Here is a 26010-nt window from a genome sequence, read left to right on the forward strand (position 1 = left end):
CTATTTTATTAAAGAGTCTTGCTCAGGAATAATGCATCCTAAAGTAAGCTTCTTCCTTGGAGAGAGGTTGGGCAAAGTGATGTAAGAAGATGGGTATAGTCAGATGCTACCTTAGCTGGGGTGTATAGGGCACATTACAAAAACTTCATTGCCTTAACTTTTTGGATACATGGCTGTAAGAACTGGGATGTTGGTCGTGCAGTGGCTCACAAGACCAAGGTGAGCTGATCACTTGAGCTCAGGAGTTCAAGACCAGCCTCAGTGACATGGCAAAACCTCATCTCTACAAAAACACAAATGTGAGCCAGGCATGGTGGCAGGTGCCTATAGTCTCAGCTACTTGGGAAGCTTAGGTGGAAAGGATAGCTTGAGCCAGGGAGGTTGAGGCTGCAGATGAAATCGTGCAACTGCACTCCAGCCTGGATGACAGAGCAAGACCCTGTCTCAAAAAAAAAACAAAAGATGTACTTTTTAAGTGATTTTCTTGTTAAATTACCGTTTCCCATGATAGACAAATTTAGTTTATATTGGTTTGCTTGAAGCCATTGGTATATCACCTACCATTTGCTAATAGCTAAGTTGAAGGTGCTTAAACTATCAGCTGTATTAATCCTCATTTTCAGAAAGTAATGCCTAAATGAAAAGCACTGCCGCTTGAGTAAAGAGTATCCTTAGCTAAATTCCCAGAGTGGTTGGGCTGGGGGCTTCCCAGAGCCATGTTGAAATGTCTGAATAAACTGATATTCAAGATATTTATATATTTAAGATGTGATAAAATAGTAGTAATCAAAACTTACATGTGAAGAATAGGCTTGTGCTTCTACAGAAAGTAGATTTTTTTTTTACCTGCCAACCTGTGCCAAGTTGCAAGGATACAACTGGACAAATCACAGTTCTCTAGGGAAACATGACTTTACAGAGAATAATAGGTGAGGGTATATAGTAATGTCAACATTTTCCTCTATCCCTATTCTATGCAAGGTGATAGAATTTTCTTTTTCTAGTGCATGTTACATTCAGACATCCAAGTGTTATAAAATGAGTAAGTCCTTTTGGGAACTGACCAAAAATGGAAACTACAATCAATTACTGAGAAATGTGTATGCAGCGCAGTGGCTAATGCCTGTAATCCCAGCACTTCAGGAGGCTGAGGCAAGCAGTTCACCAAGTCAGGAGATGGAGACCATTCTGGCCAACATGGTGAAACCCTCTCTACTAAAAAAAAAAAATTAGCTGGGCGTGGTGGCATACACCTGTAGTCCCAGCTACTCGGGAGGCTGAGGCAGGAGAATTGCTTGAACCCAGGAGGCGGAGGTTGTGGTGAGCCGAGATTGCGCCACTGCACTCCAGCCTGGGCCACAGTGAGAGACTCCCATCACACACACACACACACATATATATGTAAATTACAGGCTTTTGCTCATAAAACCAGAATGTTAAGATTTTGCATAGGAAAAACCATTTTTGTGTAATGATGTTACGTTTTATTTAGGGAATTACTGGGAAAATTGTCATTATACCCAACTTGAATGTAAAGCTATGCTTGCTAATTTTTGGAGAATAAAACATCCTCAAGTATTGTTTTTCTGGGCTAAATGTTGGCTTTTAAGAAAGTCAAACTGCCCATTCTGATTACCGTTGAGTCTTGGGTAACCTGGGACCCAGAAGAAGCTAGAAATAAATCTCACTACAGCAAATTTAGCTTTGCGTAGGAAGACAATTTGACCACTGGGAAAGCATGTTATTAAAACGTTTGTTTCTATTGGCCCAAAGGATAATGCGTGATGCATTAATGGGCTTCTCAGTGCTTACAGGTGATGTTCTGGCAAAAACTAAACTGAATGGAGGAATTCTTTAACTTGGCTCTCATACATCTTACCTGTATTGTTTAATTTCATTTGAATGTATTCACTTAATATATTGAATGTTTTATATTAAATATCAATTCACTTAAAACATTTCGTTTTAAAGACCGTCAATGTGACAGGAGAGTGGGGCTGGCCCGACATGCACAGAGTGTGCGTTTGGTCTTCTGCTCTCACTGCCCCACCCCATGGGGGAAGAGGTGCATCTCCATTTTTAAATTCCTCCTTTTAGCTCTAGTGGCAGAGTCGGCACCTAAGTAGATCCCAGGCCTGGTAGTTCTGTTTTTCCTCCGGGCCGTCTGGGAATTACCGCATGCGCGCGCACACACACACAAACACACGTTCCTAACACCAGAGGCTGGGTGTATCGTTCCGTTTTCGAGCCTGTTGTATTCACCTGACAGCTACTTCTGCAAGGTCAAAGGCCTCACCCAGAGACTACAGACCCCCTGTGGGGAAGCGTTGTAGCCACGTCTGCAGCTAGAGCCCTCGGCCTGAAATTTTCTGGCTTTAGCAAAGCGGTGACAGTGGCCAACCCCAGTCGCAGAGGAGGCTCCTGTGAGCGCTGCAGACTGGTTCCAGGAAAGGGTGACCGAGATCGCTGCTCCGGGATTACCAGCTAAATATCTGAATTAGGACTCTCAGCACGCACTGGGACACGCAGTTCAAGTCCACGGCCCTTCTCGTGCTATTAGTACAACGGTGCAAAATGAAGAACGTTTTCCCCTACGTTTGTGTAAAAAGGTATGTAAATAAAGCTTTACGAAAAGTGTTACCGACCCCCTTTTCCACTCCCAACAAGATTGACTATGTGCTCATCATTCCAGAAACATCTCGACGGTTCCTTGAGTATTCTGGAGCTAGCACTTCCAAGTTTAGAAACAATAACTCATCACTGAGGGAATCGCGGAAAATTTTCTGTTAACTGGAATCTAAATTTCCATGTGAATGGGGCTGTCTCTGGTCTTGTGTCAAGACGGATGCTTTTCCGAGAGCCTGAAAATGAGATGCTTTTATGATCTCGGGAGTCTCCAGGTAAGCGGAAAAACGGACTCCTTCACCGTTCTAAGCGTCTCGGATGAGCTGACAACTGCCCAGCAGCGCCCCCTACACGTGGCTCCTTAGAAAGCGTGGAAAAGACGGGAAAAATGAAAAGAGAAACTGCCAGGACTTAAGATGTCTGCCTAAAGACCCTTCGAGCTGCCATGAAGATTCTACCCGCTTCCAAAATGTCCACCCGCACTCCTGACGTCACCCGGTCGCCTCCATCGAGCCAGAAAGCCAGAGTGCGCTCCAATCAGGGCCCAGGGCCCAGCCCCCGCCCCCGGCTCGCGTCACTTCCGGTGGTGCAGCAGCCATTTTGTCAGTCGCCAGCGGATCCCGCGCGCCGGAGAAGTGCAGTTCCCCCTGGTTACCAAGTCGTCCGCCGTCCCTCCGCACGGAGCGAGCCGTCGAAGAGCGCTCGCCAGAGGCGCGGCCGTCGCTCCCGCTGCAGCCGCGCGTCGGCGGTGTGCCGTTTCCCTCGGCCGCCCCTGACAGGCGTCCCCGGGGAGCCGCGGTCCGCGATGTCAAGCGAGGAGAGCTACCGGGCCATCCTGCGCTACCTGACGAACGAGCGCGAGCCGTACGCCCCGGGCACCGAGGGCAATGTCAAGCGGAAAATCCGCAAGGCGGCCGCCTGCTACGTGGTGCGCGGCGGGACTCTGTACTACCAGCGGCGGCAGCGGCACCGCAAGACCTTCGCGGAGCTGGAGGTGGTGCTGCAGCCGGAGCGGCGCCGGGACCTCATCGAGGCGGCGCACCTGGGGCCCGGCGGCACCCACCACACGCGGCACCAGACCTGGCACTACCTGTCCAAGACGTACTGGTGGCGAGGTGAGGCCGCGCGGCGGCGAGGGGGCGGCTGGCGGCGCGGAGCGGGCCGGGGACGCCGGGGACGCCGCGGGAGCCGTACGGCCCGCGGGAGGGAGGCCGGCGGGGCGGGGGCGGGGCGGGCCTGCGGGGAGGGGCGTCCGCGGGGAGGGGGCGTCCGCGGGGAGGGGCGTCCGCGGGGAGGGGCGTCCGCGGGGCGGGCCCGCGCCGCTGCGTCAGGGGCCTGCTGGGGGCCCGCGGGCGGCGGCGGGGCGCGCTGGCGGTTGGAGGGGCCGCGCGTGCCCTTCGGGCCGGGCGTGGGCTCGGCGCTGGGCCGCGGGCTGCCGTGGGCGCGTCCGCCCGTGTGCTCGGCGCTGCCGCCGCGGCGTCGGGGAGGGACGCGGCCGTGCTGTGCGGAAGGGACGAGCGGCGGAGAGCCCGCCCGCAGCCTGCGTTTCAGAGGGATTCAGGGTGAAGACGGCGGGTGCTCGCGCGTGTGTGGCCGGCTCGTCTCCGCGGGGCGGTCGGTCTGGCGGGCGGTTTTGCGCACGCGGGGCTCGCCGCGTCCCCTGGTTGGTCTCCGGCCCTGGCCTCCAGCGCTCCTCCCGGTCGGCGGCCCGAAGCCGTGGGGTTGCAGGCGCGAGCCCCCGCGCGCAGCGTGACGTTCGTAGCTCTGACTGTCGGAACGATCTTCCCCTAATGTGAAAAGCGCCTCTGAGCGTTGTGTACACACGGGAAACACACGGTTACTGTGACTTCTTTTTTTGAGGTGGAAGGTCGCTCTTACCGCCCAGGCTGCAGTGCAGTGGCGCAATCTCACCACCTCCGCCTTCCAGGTTCGAGCGATTCTCCTGCCTCAGCCTACCTGGCAGCTGGGATGACGCGCGCGCCATCGCGCACGACTAATTTTGTGTTTTCAGTAGAGATGGGGTTTCACCATGTTGATCAGGATGGTCTTGAACTACCCACCTCAGGTGATCCGCCCACCTCGGCCTTCCAAAGTGCTAGGATTGCAGTTGTGAGCCAAGGCTCCCGGCCTCCTGTGACTTTTCGATTGTCAAAAAATACAGCTCTGAAGTTATTTGACTCCTTAGTAACCAGTTATAGAGGAGGAGAGCAAGTGTCCTTGTCTTAACCATCTTCCCTCCCGCAGTTGATGAATGTTCAAACCAAGAGAATTAGTAACAGTTTCCAGGCCTATTGAGAAATTTTGTTAGGAACACTTCTGCTGTTCTTCATATGGCTATGGAAAAGTTAATTCATAAGTTAGTTCTTAGTTACTTCGTCTGTGAATAAGGAAATTACTGAATAGTTTTAAAAAGTTCTTTTCCGTTTATAAACGTTGTCATCAAGTTTATTCGTTTACAAACTATTGGATAATCAAGTTATTTCATTTATTTTTTGTTTTAAACCCATGTCTGATTAAATTCTTGCAAAGATAGACAAATGCAAAGAGTAAGCTATGGGGTAATGAAGTAATAATCAGTGCATTTTGTTGGGATAGATTTGGGTAGACATTAGTTTGTTGAACAAACATTTAATACTTTAGGATTTGTTAAAGATGATAATTGTAACTATAGGTAACACTGACCAAGATTTTATATAGAGGATGTAGTTGTTAGCATTTGGCGTTTATTTAACCCTCATAAAACCGTGATTTTTTTGGGGGGGTGGGGAGATGGGGTGGAGGCTCTTGCTTGGTACAATGACATGATCACAGCTCAGTGTAGCCTCCACCTCCCAGGCTCTCATGATCCTCGCATTTCAGCCTCTATCTCTGTTTTACAGATGAAAAAACTAAAAGAACCAGGATGTTAAATAAAACAACAAAATTCACACAGCTGACCTTTGTGATCTTAACACTTTTCTTGATCCTGTTTTAGGTGGTATTTGTATTCAGAATTCCCTTTTTCTAAGTTGATTATCTGTGATTTTAATGCAGTTTTTTTTTTTTAATTTTTAGTGTGCGGTGTCTTAAAAGACAAAAACCTGGCCGGGCGCGGTGGCTCAAGCCTGTAATCCCAGCACTTTGGGAGGCCGAGGCGGGTGGATCACGAGGTCAAGAGATTGAGACCATCCTGGTCAACATGGTGAAACCCTGTCTCTACCAAAAATACAAAAAATGAGCTGGGCATGGTAGCGCGTGCCTGTAATCCCAGCTACTCAGGAGGCTGAGGCAGGAGAATTGCCTGAACCCAGGAGGCGGAGGTTGCGGTGAGCCGAGATCGCGCCATTGCACTCCAGCCTGGGTAACAAGAGCGAAACTCCCTCTCATTTAAAAAAAAAAAAAAAAAAAAAAAAGACAAAAACCTGAGACGGTGTTTATTTTTTATTTTTATGTATTCGTTTTTCAGACAGTGTTTCACTCTGTTGCTCAGGCTAGAGTGCAGTGGCGCAGTCTTGGCTCACTGCAATCTCTGCCTCCTGGGTTCAAGCGATTCTTGTGCCTCAGCCTCCAGAGTAGCTGGGATTACAGGTGCCTGCCACCATGCCCAGCTAATTTTTCTATTCTTAGTAGAGACAGATTTCATCATGTTGGTCAGGCTGGTCTAGAACTCCTGACCTCAGGCGAGCCACCGCGCCTGGCCTGAGACAATGTATGTTTTAACCTAATTTAAAACTGAAAGAGGTACGTTTCAGAATCCTTAAACATCTAGAACAGCTGTTCTCAAAGTACAGGAGCCACTAGAGGAAGGACGCCCTGAAATCCTTTCACAATATCCACAAGGTTAAAATCACTTTCATAATCTTTAAGTATCACTTGCCTTTTCACTGTCATTCTCTGATGAGTATATAGATATTCTTAGACTTACAGTGGGATTACAGCCAAATAAACCCATTGTAAATTGAAAATATCATAAGACAAAAATGCATTTAATACACCTAACCCCACCATAGTTTAGCCTAGTCTACCTTAAACATGATCAAAACACTTATATTTGAAAAATCATCTACCCCAAAGCCTCTTGTAAAATAAAGTGATGAATACTGTATCTCCTCAAATTTATTGACTGTTGGCATTGAAAGTGAAAAACAGAATGTCTGGGTATTTGAAGTATGGTTTCTGCTGAATGAGAATCACTTTGTCACCATCAAAAAATTGGCTTGGTGCGATGGCTCACTCCTGTAATCTCAGCACTTTGGGAGGCCCAGGCAGGTGGAACATGGGGTCAAGAGATGGAGACCGTCCTAGCCAACATGGTGAAACTCCGTCTCTACTAAAAATACAAAAATTAGCTGGGTGTGGTAGCTCACACTTGTAATCCCAGCTACTCGGGAGGCTGAGGCAGAGAATCGTGTGAACTTGGGAGACAGACGTTGCCGGGAGTCGACATCATGCCACTGCACTCCAGCCGAGCAACAGAGTGAGACTCTGTCTTTTAAAAAAAAAAAAATTGTAAGCCAGACAATCATAAATCAACTACCGAGGTACAGTGGAGTTTTCCAGAGGCTATATGACGTGAAATTGGATGCAGCAGCATAAGGAGCTGGCCCTTTGCATCTGTGGATTCAGCCAACCTCAAACGTAAATATAAAAAAGGATAGTTGCTTCTGTATTGAACTGGTATAAACTTTGTTTTGTTGTCATTATTCCCTAAACAATATAGTATAACAACTATGTGCATAGCATTTACATTGTTTTAGGTATCATGAGTAATCTACAGGTGATTTGAAATGTGCAGTAAGATGTGCATAGGTTCTATGCAGATACTACACCATTTCATACCAGGTACTTCAGCATCTGTGCATTTTCGTATCCGAGGGTGTCCTGGAACCAATCCACCAGGAATACCAAGGAAGAGACTGTATAAAATAACCTGTCTTGAGGCCAGATGTGGTGGCTCATGCCTATAATCCCAGAACTTTGGGAGGCTGAGGTGGGCAGATCACGAGGTCAAGAGATCGAGACCATCCTGGCCAACATGGTGAAACCCCGTCTCTACCAAAAATACAAAAATTAACCGGGCATGGTGGTGCACGCCTGTGGTCCCAGCTACTTGGGAGGCTGAGGCAGGAGAATTGCTTGAACCCAGGAGGCAGAAGTTGCAGGGAGCCAAGGTCGTGCCACTGCACTCCAGCCTGATGACACAGCGAAACTCCGTCTCAAACAAACAAACTCGTCTTCTGTTTAGCCACATGTTAAAAAGATTTATAAATATGTAAGAGTACCATTCTTCTCACTACTTTGTTTTTTGTCCTGGAAAACAGTTGTTTTTCATACAAGTGCTATTTATGTTAGCATGTAATGGATGTACTACATTATTTCATTATTAAATCATATTACTATTTTTCTATTTTTTGGAGACGGACTTTCGCTCTTGTTACCCAGGCTGGAGTGCAATGGCGCGATCTCGGCTCACCGCAGCCTCCGCCTCCTGGGTTCAGGCAATTCTCCTGCCTCAGCCTCCTGAGTAGCTGGGATCACAGGCACGCACCACCATGCCCAGCTAATTTTTTGTATTTTTAGTAGAGACGGGGTTTCATCATGTTGACCAGGATGGTCTCGATCTCTTGACCTCGTGATCCACCCGCCTCGGCCTCCCAAAGTGCTGGGATTACAGGCTTGAGCCACTGCGCCCGGCACATATTACTATTTTTCATTTAGTCTTTCCTTATTTAAAATTGGTATTTCTTTTTTTTTTTTTTTGAGACGGAGTTTCGCTCTTGTTACCCAGGCTGGAGTGCAATGGCGCGATCTCGGCTCACCGCAACCTCCGCCTCCTGGGTTCAGGCAATTCTCCTGCCTCAGCCTCCTGAGTAGCTGGGATTACAGGCACACGCCACCATGCCCAGCTAATTTTTTGTATTTTTAGTAGAGACGGGGTTTCACCATGTTGACCAGGATGGTCTCGATCTCTCGACCTCGTGATCCACCCGCCTTGGCCTCCCAAAGTGCTGGGATTACAGGCTTGAGCCACCGCGCCCGGCTAAAATTGATATTTCTAGTCAGTAAGCATAAGAGCAGTTTTCTCTCAATTATTACCTGTTTGTTTTGATGTTTATTGTGTTAACACTTTGCTTATTGTTTCTTTGTTATAGGCTTGTTAGATTAACAGAACTATATAGAAAAGATTACTCTTTTAAAAACTATTTTACTATTTATTTTAAATTCTGAAATAAAATCCAAATAGTATTCTGAAGCCAAGAGAAACTTAAATTTTTATACTTGAGTACATGAGAGAATCAATAAGGAATCAGTTAATTCACGACTACAACTTTGTGTATTAAAGACAAATTTGCAAGGTGTGTCCTATACTCAGTTCTCTTTTTTTTTTTTTTTTTTAGACGGAGTTTCGCTCTTGTTACCCAGGCTGGAGTGCAATGGCGCGATCTCGGCTCACCGCAACCTCTGCCTCCTGGGTTCAGGCAATTCTCCTGCCTCAGCCTCCTGAGTAGCTGGGATTACAGGCACGCGCCACCACGCCCAGCTAGTTTTTTGTATTTTTAGTAGAGACGGGGTTTCACCATGTTGACCGGGATGGTCTCGATCTCTCGACCTCGTGATCCACCCGCCTCGGCCTCCCAAAGTGCTGGGATTACAGGCTTGAGCCACCGCGCCCGGCTAGTTCTCTTTTAATTGCATCAAACACTCTTAGACCAATGTTATTACATTCTTGATACATTAGTGGAATGGAAAGAATTTTCACTAATCAATTTCTTCATAAGTAATTTGTTCCAAAATTTTAAAACGTCTTTTTTAAGTAACTTTATATAGCACACTTCTGAGCAATTAAGAATTCTTAAGCTGATTGTTAGTTCCAGAGGTGTTATTTATAACAGGTATTGGTAATGATCTAGAACTGATAATTGATAAAACAAGCTTTTTTTTTTTTTTTTTTTGAGATGGAGTTTCACTCTTGTTACCCAGGCTGGAGTGCTATGGCGCAATCTCGGCTCACTGCAACCTCCGCCTGGGTTCAGGCAATTCTCCTGCCTCAGCCTCCTGAGTAGCTGGGATTACAGGCATGCGCCACCATGTCCAGCTAATTTTTTGTATTTTTAGTAGAGACGGGGTTTCACCATGTTGACCAGGATGGTCTCGATCTCTCGACCTCGTGATCCACCCGCCTCGGCCTCCCAAAGTAAACAAGCATTTTTAACTGTTAAGTTTTTCATGTGTTTTATATTCCAAATGGGCTCTCCAGAGATACATATTTTGAAGCCATTGTAGACTATATGAGCAAATAAAATTTGGTTAGTTTAGATGCTCAGAAAAGTACATATCCTATTGCTTCTTTTCTGTTTTAGTCAGAATTATGCTATGGCATATTTGTTCAGGGGCAATGTTTAAAAGTCAGTCTACTAAAAGTTGTACCAGGGATAGTTTACTAGAATTTACATTATGCTGTTTTTTTCAGGAAAGCTCCTATCATAAGCTATATTCTAGTGCTTAGGCAAGATTACCTTGTTTGGGGACAGTGAAAAACTAGCTCAATGCTGAAAGTTTATATATATTAGCTACCCCAACATTTCGTAGTGTAAGATGTTGATATTTTTTGTCCCTTCTTCTTATTTTATCCTGTGTTATGTGTGCTGGAGTTTCATTGTTGTGTTTTTTGTTTGTTTGTTTTGCATGTGTGTGCTGGAGTTTCAAAATGACTTTCCCTTGCCTAAATCAAAAGCTGGTGTGTGGGTATATATAGTTAAGTGTATCCAAAGTGTGTGGATTAGAGTAAATCAGAGGCCAGGCATGGTGGCTCACAACTATAATCCCAGCACTTTGGGAGGCTGAGGTGGGCAGATCACTTGAGTTGTAGAGCAGCCTGGCCAACATGGTGTGTATGTGTGTACATACATATATATAAAAATCCTTATCCCTGCACCCTCACCCTACGCCAGCATGTCCAGGAGCTAGAAGTTGAAATTCAAAATCATCTTTTGTGAGTGGCTTGTATACAGTCTACTTTTGTTAGATTGCTTATGCTGTTATTTCACTAAACCCTAAAATCTCATAACTTTCAAAACAAAAGATTTATTTTAAACTTTCATTACAAGTTTTGGTTGTAGTCCTGTTCCAGGCTACAGATTGGTTTCAACTTTTTTCTTCTGAAATTCGAGTTTAAGAACAACATCCTTTTGGACATGCTGTTCGTTGTGAGAGGGGACAAAGATTCGAGAACTGGTGTGAAATACTCAGTGCCAGAACTTAAGGTTCTGTTCAGATATGGTACACGTCATGTGTGCACGTCAAATCACATGGCCATGCCTGATGTCACTGGGTGGAGAAGTATTAGCCTGAGCCATATTAAATTGTTAATTTGTTTGGTTTTTGTTTTGAGGCAGTCTCTGTCACCCAGGCTAGATTGGCGCAATCTCGGCTCACTGCAACCTGTACCTCCTGGTTTATAAGTGATTCTCCTGCCTCAGCCTCCAGAGTAGCTGGAATTACAGGCGTGTGCCACCGTGCCTGGCTAATTTTGTATTTTTAGTAGAGACAGGTTTTTCACCATGTTTGCCAGGTTGGTCTCGAACTCCTGACCTCAGGTGATCCACCTGCCTCAGTCTCCCAAAGTGTTGAGATTACAGGTGTGAGCCACCACACCCAGCCTCAGTTGTTAATTTGCATGAGTCAAAACCAGTTGAATATTGGCAGTTTCCCTCTTGCATGAAAACATTGCAAATTAAATGGAAATAGGTGGACCTCTATAGTCATCTTATGATTGGGGAAACAAATAACCGGTAATAAACAACATTACTTTAGCATGGGAATATCATTTATAACCTTATATATATATTTTTAATTGTTTTCTTTCTCTGTCAACTGAATAACCTTGTATTTTTGGGGGGAAAATAAGTGTATCCTGCATTCTAATGAACTCTACGTATTTTTTGGGATGTGAGTGTCTGCACATATGTATTGAAACACGTATTAATATACACAGACTAAATAATATATTCCCTGTTTTAAGAACAGTATTAAATTTGACTTGTTAATATTTTCATTGTAGGTATATTGAAGCAAGTCAAAGATTACATTAAACAGTGTAGCAAATGCCAGGAGAAACTAGATCGATCCCGTCCAATATCAGATGTTTCAGAAATGTTGGAAGAATTGGGACTAGACCTAGAATCTGGAGAAGAAAGTAATGAATCAGAAGATGACCTGAGCAACTTTACTTCATCTCCAACTACAGCCTCCAGGCCTGCAAAAAGGAAGCCAGTGTCCAAACATGAGCTCGTGTTTGTAAGTGGTACCCTCCATTCATCTTTAACATTTGTAACTAGTGTGCTAGTGTTTGCAGCCTTGGTGACATACTTTTCTCAAACCACTAAGACTTCATATTGAATAAGACAAAATGGGTAATATACTGTGTTGTTATGTAAGCTGAAAGTATGCTAATACTGCCTCATCATTTATCTAAATGTTTATTTTTTCAGGATGAACTTACTAATAATTACCTGTTGGTTGGTTGTTAATTATTCCCCCTCCCTTCTTTTGTGATAACATATTGGTACAAATAGACAGATTGACATTTCTGGAAGCAGTCTCTGGGTTATGCCCCAGGGTAAAATTAATCCGTCTTCATTTTTCACCTGCATCAGTTTCATACATCATCACATTTCGGATCAGTAATAAGAGGCAGCCAGAAGTGAGATACAAGTTTTCATTAGGTCAGGTAGAATGAAGAACGTGGCAGAAAATAGGATAGGACAACATATCTTTTTATTTAAATACATAGATAACAAAGAATATTATTTCTTCATACCTGGTAAAAGGTAATATGTAGTGTGTCTTGTTTTAAAGCCTGTTAAGGGTAAAAAATACAGGTAATATATCACTCCTGCTCTCAAACTTGTTTTGACAGGTTGACACCAAAGGAGTGGTAAAACGTTCTTCTCCAAAACATTGTCAAGCTGTCTTGAAACAGCTGAACGAACAGAGACTTTCCAACCAGTTCTGTGATGTTACTTTGCTAATTGAAGGAGAAGAGTACAAAGCTCATAAATCTGTTTTGTCAGCAAATAGCGAGTATTTTCGTGATCTTTTTATTGAGAAAGGAGCTGTTTCCAGTCATGAGGCTGTGGTGGATCTTTCTGGTAAGGATTTTCTATTACTCTTGCTTTTTGTTTGTAATGACGTTCTAGAAGAGGGGGATATGTGTCTTCCACACACAGACTTTATGCCGAAGTAGTAGGAGAAGCCCATGTACAGCAGCAGACTAAGCTGAACTGAAAAGGTTCTTTTTAGCAGGATTTCTATGGAAGAATTATGGCAGAGGCTGTCATTTCCTTTCACTACCTCTTAAGTGAGACAGTTACAGCAGAAAAATAATTTCTGGGATTTAAACTGTTAAAACGTTTGAGAGAAATCCACAACTGCATCAGAATTATTACATTAAATGAATATGTTACTTAAAAATTGACTGTTTAGGGCCAGGTGCGGTGGCTCAAGCCTGTAATCCCAGCACTTTGGGAGGCCGAGGCGGGTGGATCACAAGGTCAAGAGATCGAGACCATCCTGGTCAACATGGTGAAACCCCGTCTCTACTAAAAATACAAAAAATTAGCTGGGCATGGTGGCGCGTGCCTGTAATACCATCTCCTCAGGAGGCTGAGGCAGGAGAATTGCCTGAACCCAGGAGGCGGAGGTTGTGGTGAGCCGAGATCGTGTCATTGCACTCCAGCCTGGGTAACAAGAGCGAAACTCCGTCTCAAAAAAAAAAAAAATTGACCGTTTAAGGTAGATATGGTGGTGCACGCCTGTAGTCCTACCCACACAGAAGGCTGGGATATGAGGATTGCTTAAGGTCAGGAGTTCCAGGCTATAGTGTGTCATTGTACCTGTGAATAGCTACTGGTCTCCAGACTGGGCAACATAACAAGACCCTGCCGCTAAGAATAAAAAGTAAGCAAAAATTGACTTATTTACATCTTATTTCATGGGGCATGTAATTATAATTTGTAAGTCTTTTGGTTTTTAAAGATTCATCATTATCAAGTTCAATAATCAAATTATCAATACAGAAAATTCAAAATTCCAGGGTTTTTTTGTTTGTATCATATTATTGCAGATAAATAGTTTGACTTTCTTTTTGCTTCACTAGAATTTATACATTGGTTTCTGAGTCAACAAATGAAAATTTAAGAAGAATTAAAATAGGTAACATTATTTACACATTTTCTCATAATACAAACTTGTTATAAGTTTTGAATTACTTATATAACTGAAATATTTTTTTTCTTTTTGAAACAAAAAGTTACTTTGTCTAGGTTTGTAAACTGTTAATTATTTAACCACTGACCCTTTTGTGCTGTATTTTTTTTTTTACCTCTTCAGGAAAGATACATTTTTCCTTAGCAGTGGCTTTGTTTATAGAAAGCAATAATAGCTTTCTCTATATAAATAAATATTTTTTAAGCATCCATTGCATACAAAGAACTAGCCTAGGCATAGGGATGTACATGTGAGCAAAAACTTTTTGGAGCCTAGAGTTGACATTACATTCTAGATTAGTGGTATTTGGGGTTTTTTTTTTTTTCTGGGTTTGGTGACTCAAAGAAGAAAATATATCTTACACTGAGCCATCTGAATATAAAAACCATTCACAGGTTATTCTTTTGATATGTTAGCATTGGAATTTTTTCTCTGTATTTCATGCATCTGAAGCATAATGCATGAGTATTGCTCTTTTCTGGTTTCTCAGCAGCTTATAGCAAATGAAATGTCTGCGTGAAAACACTATGGTACAGCATCCTAATATTCCAACAAAATACATCATTTAATCTTCATTCCATATGCATATTTTTGTATATTGTTCAGTAAATATTATGTAAGCCAGTCATAGGTGAAATAGACATTATTTTAAAAATGTTTGATTTAAATATTAAATAGATAAGGCTGAGCACAGTGGCTCACACAGGTAATCCCAATACTTTTTGGGGCTGAGACAGTTGGATTGCTTGAGCTCAGAAGTTAGAGACCAGCCTGGACAACCTGGTAAAACCCTGAGGCTACCAAAATTTATAAAAATTAGCCAGGCATGGTAGCACATGGCTGTAGGCCCAGCTACTTGAGAGGCTGAGGTAGGAGGATCACTTAACCCCAGGAGGCAGAGGTTGCGGTGAGCCAAGACTGCACCGCTGCGCTCTACTCTGGGCAGCAGAGTGCGACCCTGTCTCAAACAACAACAAAAAAAGTTCTTAAGTGGGTCATTTAGATTATCTTAATCTGCCATACCCCTGGATGTGGCAACCATAATTTTTCCATCTGTAATAATTGTCCATTTCATTTGAGAGAGAGGAGATTTTTTTCAAGTTTTTCAATCGTTTTTTTAAAAAATTACCCTCTTAATGGTTTTTCTTTTCTATTAATTTATTTTCAGATAGTCCCTGAAATAGAACAGGTTTAGAGAGGCTCCCCGCTTTTATTTTCAGTTGACATGTAATAATTGTACATATTTATGGTATACAAAATGATATTTTGGTACACATATACAATTAGTAAAGAACAAATGAGGGTAATTAAGATATACTTATCACCTTAAATATTTACCTTTCTTTGTGTTGGAAACATTCAAAATTCTTTCAGCCTTTTTGTTTTTTGTTTTTGTTTTTGTTTTGAGACAGTCTCATTCTGTCACCTAGGCTAGAATGCAGTGGTGCAGTCATGGGCTCAAGCAATTCTTGGGTTCAGTTTTCCTGTCTCAGCTTCCTGTGTAGGTAGGACCACAGGTGCATGCCACCCTCCCCAACTGATTTTTTGATTTTTGTTTTTTTATTTATAGAGATAGAGTCTGACTTTGTTGCCCAGGCTGGTCTTGAACTCCTGGAGTCCTCCTACCTCTGCCTCTCAGTGCTGAGATTACGGGGGGTGAGCCCCCATGCCAGGCTTCTTCCAGCTTTTTGAACATACGTGATAAAACTCTTGTTAACTATATACCCTGTGGTGCTATACAACACTCAAAGTTACTCCTATTTAGCTAGCTGTAATTTTGTATCTCTTAACCAATCTCCTCCTGTACTCCCCCCTTCTCACCCTGCCCATCTTCTAATAACCATAACTCTTCTCTCTACTTGTATGATCTAATTTTTTTAGTTTCCCCATTTGAGGACATTTGATATTTACTTTTCTGTCCTTGATTTATTTTACTTAGCGTAATGTCCTCCAGGATTATCATATTGCTGCAAATGACAAGATTTCATTTTGTTTATGGCAGAAAAGTATTCCATTGTGTATATTTATCACATTTTCTTTTTCCATTCATCTGTTGATGAACATGTAGGTTGATTTCATTTCTTGGCTATTGTGAATAGTGCTGCAATACATATGGGGTGCAGGTATATCTCTTTGACGTATGATTTTGTTTTCCTTGGGTAAATACCCAGTAGTGGGATTGCTGGATCATTTGGTAGTTAGATTTTTAGTTTTTGAGGCACTTCCATACTGTTTTTCATTCTGGTGTACTAATTACATTCCCACCAACGCTGTTTAAGAGTTCCATAATGATAGTCCGGGTGCGGTGGCTCAAGCCTGTAATCCCAGCACTTTGGGAGGCCGAGGCGGGTGGATCACGAGGTCAAGAGATCGAGACCAACCTTGGTCAACAAGGTGAAACCCCGTCTCTACTAAAAATACAAAAAATTAGTTGGGCATGGTGGTGCATGCCTGTAATCCCAGCTACTCAGGAGGCTGAGACAGGAGAATTGCCCGAACCCAGGAGGCGGAGGTTGCGGTGAGCCGAGATCGTGCCATTTCACTCCAGGCTGGGTAACAAGAGCGAAACTCCGTCTCAAAAAAAAAAAAAAAAAAAAAAAAGTTCCATAATGATGATGATTATTATTACTATTTATTTTTTGAGACAGTTTTGCCCTGTTGCCCAGGTTTGAGTGCAGTGGCACCATCTCGGTTTACTGCAGCCCGCCACCTCCTGGGTTCAAGCGGCTGTTTTGCCTTAGCCTCCTGAGTAGATGGGATTACAAGTGTGTACCACAATGCCCAACTAATTTTTGTAATTTTAGTAGAGCCAGGGTTTCACGGTATTGCTCAGGCTGGTCTCAAACTCCTGGCCACAAGCAGTCTGCCTCCCAAAGTTCTGGGATTATAGGCGTGAGCCATGTCACCTGGCCATAATTATTTTTTAGAAGTGTACAGTTCAGTAGTGTTAACTGTATTCACATTGTCCTGTAATAGATGTCTACAACCTTTCCATTTTGGAAAGTCGTCCGTTTCATTTGATTAAAATGTTTTGTAGGGCATGTGTGTATAAAAAGATTGAAGGTAAAAATGACATATCAAAATTATCTACCTATTCTCTGTTGATGGTAGGATTGGAAGTAATTTTTTTTTTTTTTTTGAGAGACAACATCTTGCTGTCACCCAGGCTGGAGTGCAGTGGCATAATCTCAGCTCACTGCAGCCTTGACCTCCTGGGTTTAAGCGATTCTCCCACTTCAGCCTTCTAAGTAGCTGGGACTGCGGGTGCACACCACCATGCCTGGCTGATTTCTTCTGTAATTTTTGTAGGGTTGAGGTGTCACCATGTTGCCCAAGCTGGTCCTGATCTTGGGCTCAAGCAGTCTGCTGCCCTTGGCCTCCCAAAGTTCTGGAACTGGAGCTGTGAATCACTGCACCCAGCCTATAAGTGATTTTTTTTTTTTAGTTTCTTTTTCTTTTATGGTATTTACATTAAACCTATGAGCATATCTTTGTAAAAGTGGTATTTAAAATGCTATTTGGAGCAGTGCTAATGTTTTCATAGGACTTTGAAATTTTTTCTTAGGACTTTGGACTTAGAAATTTAAAGGGCAAGTCAAGCATGGTGGCTCACGCCTGTAATCCCAGCAGTTTGGGAGGCCGAGGCAGTCAGATCACTTGAGGCCAGGAGTTCAAGACCAGCTTGGTGAACATGGCAAGACCACGTCTCTACTGAAAATGCAAAAATGAGCTGGGCATGGTAGCAGTTAGCTGTCAACCTAGCTACTCGGGAGGCTGAGGCATGAGAACTGCTTGAACCCAGGAGGTGGAGGTTGCAGTGAGCTGAGATCACACCACTGCACTCCAGCCTGGGTGACCAAGTGGGACTCAGTCTCAAAAAAAAAAAAAAAGAAATTTAAAGGATATTAGGTAAAAGACCAAAATACATTACAGTGTTTTGTTAGTATGTGATTTTTTCTAAAAGGAATATTATTTACCTCTTACTTGGTCTCATCAAGATTAATATGGTTTCAGCCTTTTTAAGAATTAGCTTTCCTAGGAATGGCTGAATTCACCGTGATGTTAATGTTAATGTGGAGTCCCCTCAGTTTTCAGCCTGAGTCCTAACATCTCACAGTTTGTCTTCTCTGTATGCTTGTTCATCCTTTGTAGGTTCTTTTGCATAAAGAACCACACTTCACATACTTTGAGTCAAAACTGAAAATTATAGCAAATAGGGCTCTCAATTGTATATTTAAAAATCTCTAAGATAAATTATTGTATGAGAAAAAAAAAAGCAAAAAAGTATGTGTAATATGACACCTAGTGTGAGAAGGCGGAATACGAATAGTTGCTTCCGTCTGGGTGTGATGGCTCACATCTGTAATCCAAGGACTTTGGGAGGCTAAGGCAGGAGTATCACTTCAGGCCAGGAGGTCGAGACCAACCTAGACAACATGGGGAGACCTCCATCTCTACAAAATACAAAAATAAATTAGCTAGGTGCATACATGCCCAGCTACTCAGGTGGCTGAAGCAGGAAGACCACTTAAGCCTGGGAGGTCAAGGTTACAGTGAGCCATGATCAAACCACTGCATTTCAGCCTGGATGACAGAGCAAGGCCCTATCTCAAAGTAACTTTAAAAAATTACAATATTTTTGGCTGAGCATGGTGGCTCATGCCTGTAATCCCAGCACTTTGGGAGGCCGAGGCATGTGGATCACAAGGTCAAGAGATAGAGACCATCCTGGCCAACATAATGAAACCTTGTCTCTACTAAAAATAAAGAAATTAGCTGGGCCTGGTGGCACACGCCTGCAGTCCCAGCTACTCGGGAGGCTAAGGCAGGAGAATCTCTTGAAGAACCCAGGAGGCGCAGGTTGCAGTGAGCCGAGATCGTGCCACTGCACTCCAGCCTGGTGACAGAGTGAGACTCCATTTCTAAATGAGTGAGTGGATGGATGGATGGATGGATGGATGGACGGATGGACGGACAGACGAATGAATGCTTGGCTGTATAAAGAAACTCTGGAGAGCTATACAAATTCTTAATCATTCTGGTTATGGACATAGAGTTAGAATTATGACTGTGTAATATTCTTTTTCTTTTTTTTTTTTTTTTGAGACGGAGTTTCACTCTTGTTACCTAGGCTGGAGTGCAATGGCACGATCTCGGCTCACCGCAACCTCCGCCTCCTGGGTTCAGGCAATTCTCCTGCCTCAGCCTCCTGATTAGCTGGGATTACAGGCACGCGCCACCACGCCCAGCTAGTTTTTTGTATTTTTAGTAGAGACGGGGTTTCATCATGTTGACCAGGATGGTCTCGATCACTCGACCTCGTGATCCACCCACCTCAGCCTCCCAAAGTGCTGGGATTACAGGCTTGAGCCACCGCGCCCGGCTGACTGTGTAATATTCTTTCTGATTTTTAATTCATGTGAAAATTATTAAGAATTGAAAATGACTTTTGAAAGTGAATTATTGAGAATTTTAGAAAAGAAACTGACCTTGTTTTCTCACAGAAGAATGTAATACCTCACGTGTATAGTAATTGTTTCATTCTTTATACCTGGTATAGGCAAACTACAGCCCAAGGACCAATCTTCCCTTCCTTCCCTTTTTGTAAAGAAGGTTGTGCCGGGCGCGGTGGCTCATGCCTGTAATCCCAGCACTTTGGGAGGCTGAGGCAGGTGGATCACGAGGTCGAGAGATCGAGACCATCCTGGTCAACGTGGTGAAACCCCATCTCTACTAAAAATACAAAAAATTAGCTGGGCATGGTGGTGCGTGCCTGTAATCCCAGCTACTCAGGAGGCTGAGGCAGGAGAATTGCCTGAACCCAGGAGGCGGAGGTTGCGGTGAGCCGAGATCGCGCCATTGCACTCCAGCCTGGGTAACAAGAGTGAAACTCCGTCTCAAAAAAAAGAAAAAGAAAAAAAGAAGGTTGTATTGGAATATAGCCATGTCATTGGTGTATATCTGCTTTTCAGCTACAGTGCCAAGCTGAGCAGTTTTAGCAGTCACCTTGTGGCTTGCAATATTAATCTGACTTTTTTTTTTTTTTTTTTTTTTTTTTTTGAGACGGAGTTTCGCTCTTGTTACCCAGGCTGGAGTGCAATGGCGCGATCTCGGCTCACCGCAACCTCCGCCTCCTGGGTTCAGGCAATTCTCCTGCCTCAGCCTCCTGAGTAGCTGGGATTACAGGCACGCACCACCATGCCCAGCTAATTTTTTGTATTTTTAGTAGAGATGGGGTTTCACCACGTTGACCAGGATGGTCTCGATCTCTCGACCTCGTGATCCACCTGCCTCAGCCTCCCAAAGTGCTGGGATTACAGGCTTGAGCCACCGCGCCCGGCCTAATCTTACTCTTAACAGAACAATATTGCTGACCTCTCCCTTAGGTTATTGTTATTATTATTATTATTATTATTATTATTATTTACTTTTAGTCATGTAACACTGTTCAATCACATTTTTATACGGACAACTATTACTTGGAAGTACAGCTATATTTACTGAAGTGAGTTTAGGGGACAGGTTGGTTGAACCCTGCCTACTCACCTGCCTTCCTCTCTTTTTTTAACCCTCCATTCTCCAGCAGCTGTTCTTGAGGGGAATTTGAGGAATCCCCGGGGTTCTAAGGAGTACAGTTTGAAAATGACTGCCTTACAGCAACTCTTGAGGTAGTAAGTCTGATACTATTTTCTGTATTAGGTACTGAGACTCAGCTCAGAAAAGTGAGTTGGTCAAGGTTTAATAAGAAACCAGAACAAAATGCAAACCCAGGGATGATTAGTTACAGAATAAATGGTCATACTTATCTTTGAATTATATTTTATATTGTCATAATTCTGTATTGTTTCATTGGTAATTGACTTTTTTGTCTTAACCTTCCTTGTATTCATACAGGTTTTTGTAAGGCCAGCTTCCTTCCTTTACTGGAATTTGCCTATACTTCTGTACTAAGTTTTGACTTCTGTAGCATGGCTGATGTAGCCATCTTAGCTCGTCATCTTTTCATGTCAGAAGTCTTAGAGATTTGTGAAAGTGTACATAAGCTAATGGAAGAGAAGCAGCTAACAGTATATAAGAAGGGCGAAGTACAAACAGTTGCATCCACCCAGGACTTACCAGTACAGAATGGAGGTCCAGCACCTTCTGTGACTAGCAATGAGGGAAGCACAACCACTTTATCTACGGAACTTGGGGATTGTGAAATTGTACTATTGGTAAATGGAGACTTGCCAGAAGCTGAGCAGAATGGAGAGGTAGGACGACAGCCTGAGCCCCAGGTTTCTCCAGAGGCTGAAGCTATCCAGTCATCTGTAGGGTGTATAGCTGATTCCCATCCTGAAATGGTGTCTATTGATTTAACAAAAGACAACCAGATGGAACTAGAAACTTCAAACAACAGAGAAAAGAACACAGTTTCTAATACATATCCTAAACTTTCAAAAGAGACTGTAATTAGTAGCTCACCAGAGGATAGTGATGTGGGAAATGATATATCAGCTGAGGATATCTGTGCCGAAGACATTCCAAAACATATGCAGAATGTTGACCAGCCTTTAGAAGATCAGGAAAATCTAGTTGCATCAACAGCAAAGACAGACTTTGGCCCTGATGATGAAACTTACAGGAGCAGGCTTCGACAACGTTCTGTTAATGAAGGGGCATATATTCGACTTCACAAGGGAATGGAGAAAAGACTGCAGAAACGGAAAGCCATTCCCAAGTCAGCAGTTCAACAGGTATGATGCAAAAAGGGTAGACCTTTGTAGCTTTAGCTTTAGGCTAAAAGCATTCTATTGATGAACATATGGCTATCGTGAAAATTATTTGGGAGGGGAGATGGGTGCAAGGTAGCAACTTAACGCTTTAAATGCCAGTGTTAATAAGATAATGTGAATGTGAAATCTTTTTGTTAGAAATTTATAGCATGACTTTAAAAATTGGGTATATTTACTTAGATTGTGATTTCTGTCTCTTATTAGGTGGCTCAGAAGTTAGTTCAAAGAGGAAAAAAAATGAAACAGCCAAAAAGAGATGCTAAAGAGAACACCGAAGAAGCATCTCATAAATGTGGGGAATGTGGAATGGTTTTTCAGAGACGATATGCCCTTATAATGCACAAACTGAAACATGAAAGAGCTAGAGATTATAAATGTCCAGTAAGTATTTAGAAAGCTAATTCAAGATAACTCTAATCTTATATAGAATCCAACTTACTGCTAGGTTGTCTTTTCACTTGTGTTTCACTTGTCTTATATGGCCATAAGAGTCATCTTCTGATTTAAATGTGCACGTCATTTACTTGCCTCCCCAAAATATTCAGTGACTTATCTCTGCTTCCTCCTGATATCCTAGTAAAACAACAGTAAAAAGATCATTTTAAAAATGTAACTCATAAAAAGGCAGAGAGAACAGGAGATCTTAACAGCTAAATTCTAGATATGAATAAATAGATGGAGTAACTTATTCAGCACATTTGAAAGGATTCGCTTTCAGGTTTTCAGTGGGGAAAGTTAAGAATCAACTCAAATTGTATTGTAGAACCACCAGAATGTCTCAGGAATTAGTAGTGCTAGCTGCCTTGAAAGTAAAGGCAATTAAATCACCACCACTGCCCCCTTCGCCAAAGAACCGTATTCTACTCCTTGGAAAAGATAAGCCGGGAACGGTGGCTCATACCTGTAATCCTAGCACTCTGGGAGGCCAAGGCAGGTGGATCACCTAAGGTCAGGAGTTCAAGACAAGCCTGACCAACATATATAAGCAGGGCGAAGTACAAACAGTTACATCCACCCAGGACTTACCAGTACAGAATAGAGAAACCCTGTCTCTACTAAAAAAACACAAAATTAGCCAGGCATGGTGGCACATGCCTGTAATCCTAGCCACTCAGGAGGCTGAGGCAGGAGAATCACTTGAACCCAGGAGGCTGAGGTTGTGGTGAGCTGAGATTGCACCATTGCACTCCAGCCTGGGCAACAAGAGCTAAACTCCATCTCAAGAAAAAAAAAGGAAAAGATAAAACCGTAACTCTACTGGGGAGTGCTATGTACAGTGAAGCTAAATGTACAGTACCTAAAACGTGGAAGGTTAAAAGCATAAAAGCATACTGAATATTGTCTTTTTGGTTGGTTGGTTTTTTGGAGATGGAGTCTTGTTCTGTCACCCAGGCTAGAGTGCAATGGCATGATCTTGTCTTACTGCAACCCCCACCTCCCAGGTTCAGGTGACTCTTCTGCCTCAGCCAGCTGAGTATCTGGGACTACAGACAAGGACTACCATGCTTGGCTGATTATTTCGTATTTTTAGTAAAGACAGGGTTTCACTGTGTTGGCCAGGCTGGTGTCAAACTCTTGAACTCAAGTGATCCGTCTGCCTTGGCCTCCCCAAGGTCAGGGATACCACGCATGAGCCACCGCAGCCGGCCGAAGTTCGTTCTTTACTTAAGTCCTGGGATCTAGGCATCTAGACATTAACTGTAAAGCAGCAGGATTTCTCAGAGATGAAAAATCTGAAGCCCAATAACAAAAGACCTAAAGATACTACTGACTAAAGCTCATGGTTAACAACAATCCCCTCCTCACTTAAGTGGAAATTCCAATGAATTATTTTTTTTTTTAAGAGATGGAGTTTCACTATGTTAACCAGGCTGGTCTCAAACAAACTCCTGACCTCGCAATCCACCTGCCTTAGCCTCCCAAAGTGCTGGGATTTACAGGCGCGAACTACCACGCCTGGCCCCAATGAATTTTTTAATGTTTTATTCTAAAATATGAACAGATATTAGGGACTATTAGACTCATGACAAAAGATTTCAAGAAAATAACTTTGGCTGGGCACAGTGGCTCATACCTATAATCCGAACGTTTTGGGAGGCCGAGGCAGGTGGATTGCTTGAGCTCAAGAGTTCAAGACCAGCCTGGGCAACGTGGTGAAACCCTGTCTCTAAAAAAATACAAAAACTAACTGGACATGGTGGCACACACCTGTAGTCCCAGCAACTTGTCAGGGCTGAGGCAGGAGGATTGCTTGAATCCAGAAGGTCAAGGATAAAGGGAGCCAAGATTGCCCCACCACACTCTAGCCTGAGTGACAGACAGAGTGAGACCCTGTCTCTTAAAAATAAAAAAAAAAAAAAAAAAAAACAACTTTGAGGAACCCAAGACCAGCAAGAGAAAAACTGAAAAAACCTCCAAGTATTTTATGTAAGAGATTTTTTATAAGAGATAAATGAACAAATTATGTTTACAGAACAACCAGGTACTATGTTTTTGTTTTTTGTTTTCTTTGAAACAGAGTTTCGTTCTAACTGCCCAGGCTGGAGTGCAATGGCGTGATCTCAGCTCACCGCAGCCTCCGCCTCCCAGGCTCAAGCAATTCTCCTGCCTCAGTCTCGAGTAGCTGAGATTACAGGCATGTGCCACCATGCCTGGCTAATTTTGTATTTTTAGTAGAGACAGGGTTTCTTCATGTTGGTCAGGCTGGTCTTCAACTACTGACCTTGAGTGATCCGCCCATGTCAGCTTCCAAAAGTGCTGGGATTACAGACATGAGCCACCACACCGGGCAGTACTATGTTTTTAAAAGGGCACATTGAGGCTGAGCATGGTGGCCTATCCCTGTAATCCCAACACTTTGGAGCCAGAGGTGGATCACTTAAGCCCAGGAGTTCAAGACCAGGCAATATAGTGAGACTCCATCTCTACCAAAAAAAAAAAAAAAAATGTTTTTAATAAAAGATCACATTGGCTGGTCCGAAGTTAGTAAGTTATCTCCATTGATTGTTCACAGTTACAGATCGAACTCCTTGTTTAACTCTTTACCCGCTTCTCACTACCGCACTTGACTAATGTTTAAAAAAAAAAAAAGTCTAAAAAAAGTTTTATTAGTCAGGCACAGTGGCCCACACCTGTAGTCCCAGCACTTTGGGAGGGCAAGGCAGGCAGATCACAAGGTCAAGAGATCAAGACCATCCTAACCAACATGATGAAACCCCATCTCTTCGAAAAATACAAAAATTAGCTGGACATGGTGGTGCACACCTGTAGTCCCAGCTACTTGGGAGGCTGAGGCAGGAGAATTGCTTGAACCTGGGAGGGGGAGGTTGCAGTGAGCCGAGGTTGCACCACTGCACTCCAGCCTGGCAACAGAGGGAGACTCCCATCTCAAAAGAAAAAAAAAATTTATTAATATAAAGGACACATTAAAATTAATGTTTTTTAGGAATAAAACATATAATACCATCTAAAAATCTCAGAAAAGTTGGGAAATAAAACTAATGAAATCTCCCAGAAAATAGCACAAAAAGACAAGTTAGAAGTGGAAGTGAAAGAAAATCATAGGATTTGTCTAAGATACCCAGTATACAATTAGTATTTTCTTTTTTTTTTTTTTTTTTTTTTGAGACGGAGTTTCGCTCTTGTTACCCAGGCTGGAGTGCAATGGCGCGATCTCGGCTCACCGCAACCTCCGCCTCCTGGGTTCAGGCAATTCTGCTGCCTCAGCCTCCTGAGTAGCTGGGATTACAGGCACGTGCCACCATGCCCGGCTAATTTTTTGTATTTTTAGTAGAGACGGGGTTTCACCATGTTGACAAGGATGGTCTCGATCTCTTGACCTCGTGATCCACCCGCCTCGGCCTCCCAAAGTGCTGGGATTACAGGCTTGAGCCACCGCGCCCGGCACAATTATTGTTTTCAAACAACATGGAAAACATTAATAAAATTTTCAGAACTTAAGGATAGAAGTTTTTGTGTTAAAGGAGTATACTGAATGCCCAGAACAGTGGATAAAAATAAAACTCTTATTAAAGTACATTATAAAATTTCAGAATGAAGGGACAAAAGTAAAATAAATTGTCAGAGGAAAGATAAAAACATTGTCAGTATCAAAAAGAATGAGAATCAGAATGGCTTTAGGCTTTTCAACAACAGCAACAGAAACTAGAAGACAAAGCTACAATGTGTTTAAAATCTAAAGAGAAATTATTTCTGGCTTGAAATCTTAGAGCCAGTCCTTCAAACTTTTAATTACTTACGTTGGTAGAATAAGAATATTTCAGACATGCCAGGTCTCTAAAGTATTACCACCCAAATTTTCTCAAGAAGCTATTGACATATGTTTCGCTAAAATGAGCAAGAC

At 43.1% G+C, this 26010-nt stretch overlaps 1 protein-coding gene across 1 annotated transcript in view; it reads left to right on the plus strand.

Annotated features, from left to right (window-relative positions):
* The first annotated feature begins 9 nt into the window (after window positions 1-9).
* The window catches only part of ZBTB11 (zinc finger and BTB domain containing 11), a 37604-nt gene continuing 11603 nt past the window's right edge, over window positions 10-26010 (plus strand). The window contains exons 1-5 of the mRNA XM_039477133.2: window positions 10-3740; window positions 11666-11901; window positions 12524-12755; window positions 20767-21608; window positions 21852-22028. Of these exons, the coding sequence (XP_039333067.2) occupies window positions 3071-3740; window positions 11666-11901; window positions 12524-12755; window positions 20767-21608; window positions 21852-22028 (2157 nt within the window). The 5' untranslated portion in view covers window positions 10-3070. The remainder of the gene's footprint in view (window positions 3741-11665; window positions 11902-12523; window positions 12756-20766; window positions 21609-21851; window positions 22029-26010) is intronic.

This window comes from Saimiri boliviensis, chromosome 8, assembly GCF_048565385.1.
Source record: "Saimiri boliviensis isolate mSaiBol1 chromosome 8, mSaiBol1.pri, whole genome shotgun sequence".
Taxonomy (NCBI): Eukaryota; Metazoa; Chordata; class Mammalia; order Primates; family Cebidae; genus Saimiri; species Saimiri boliviensis.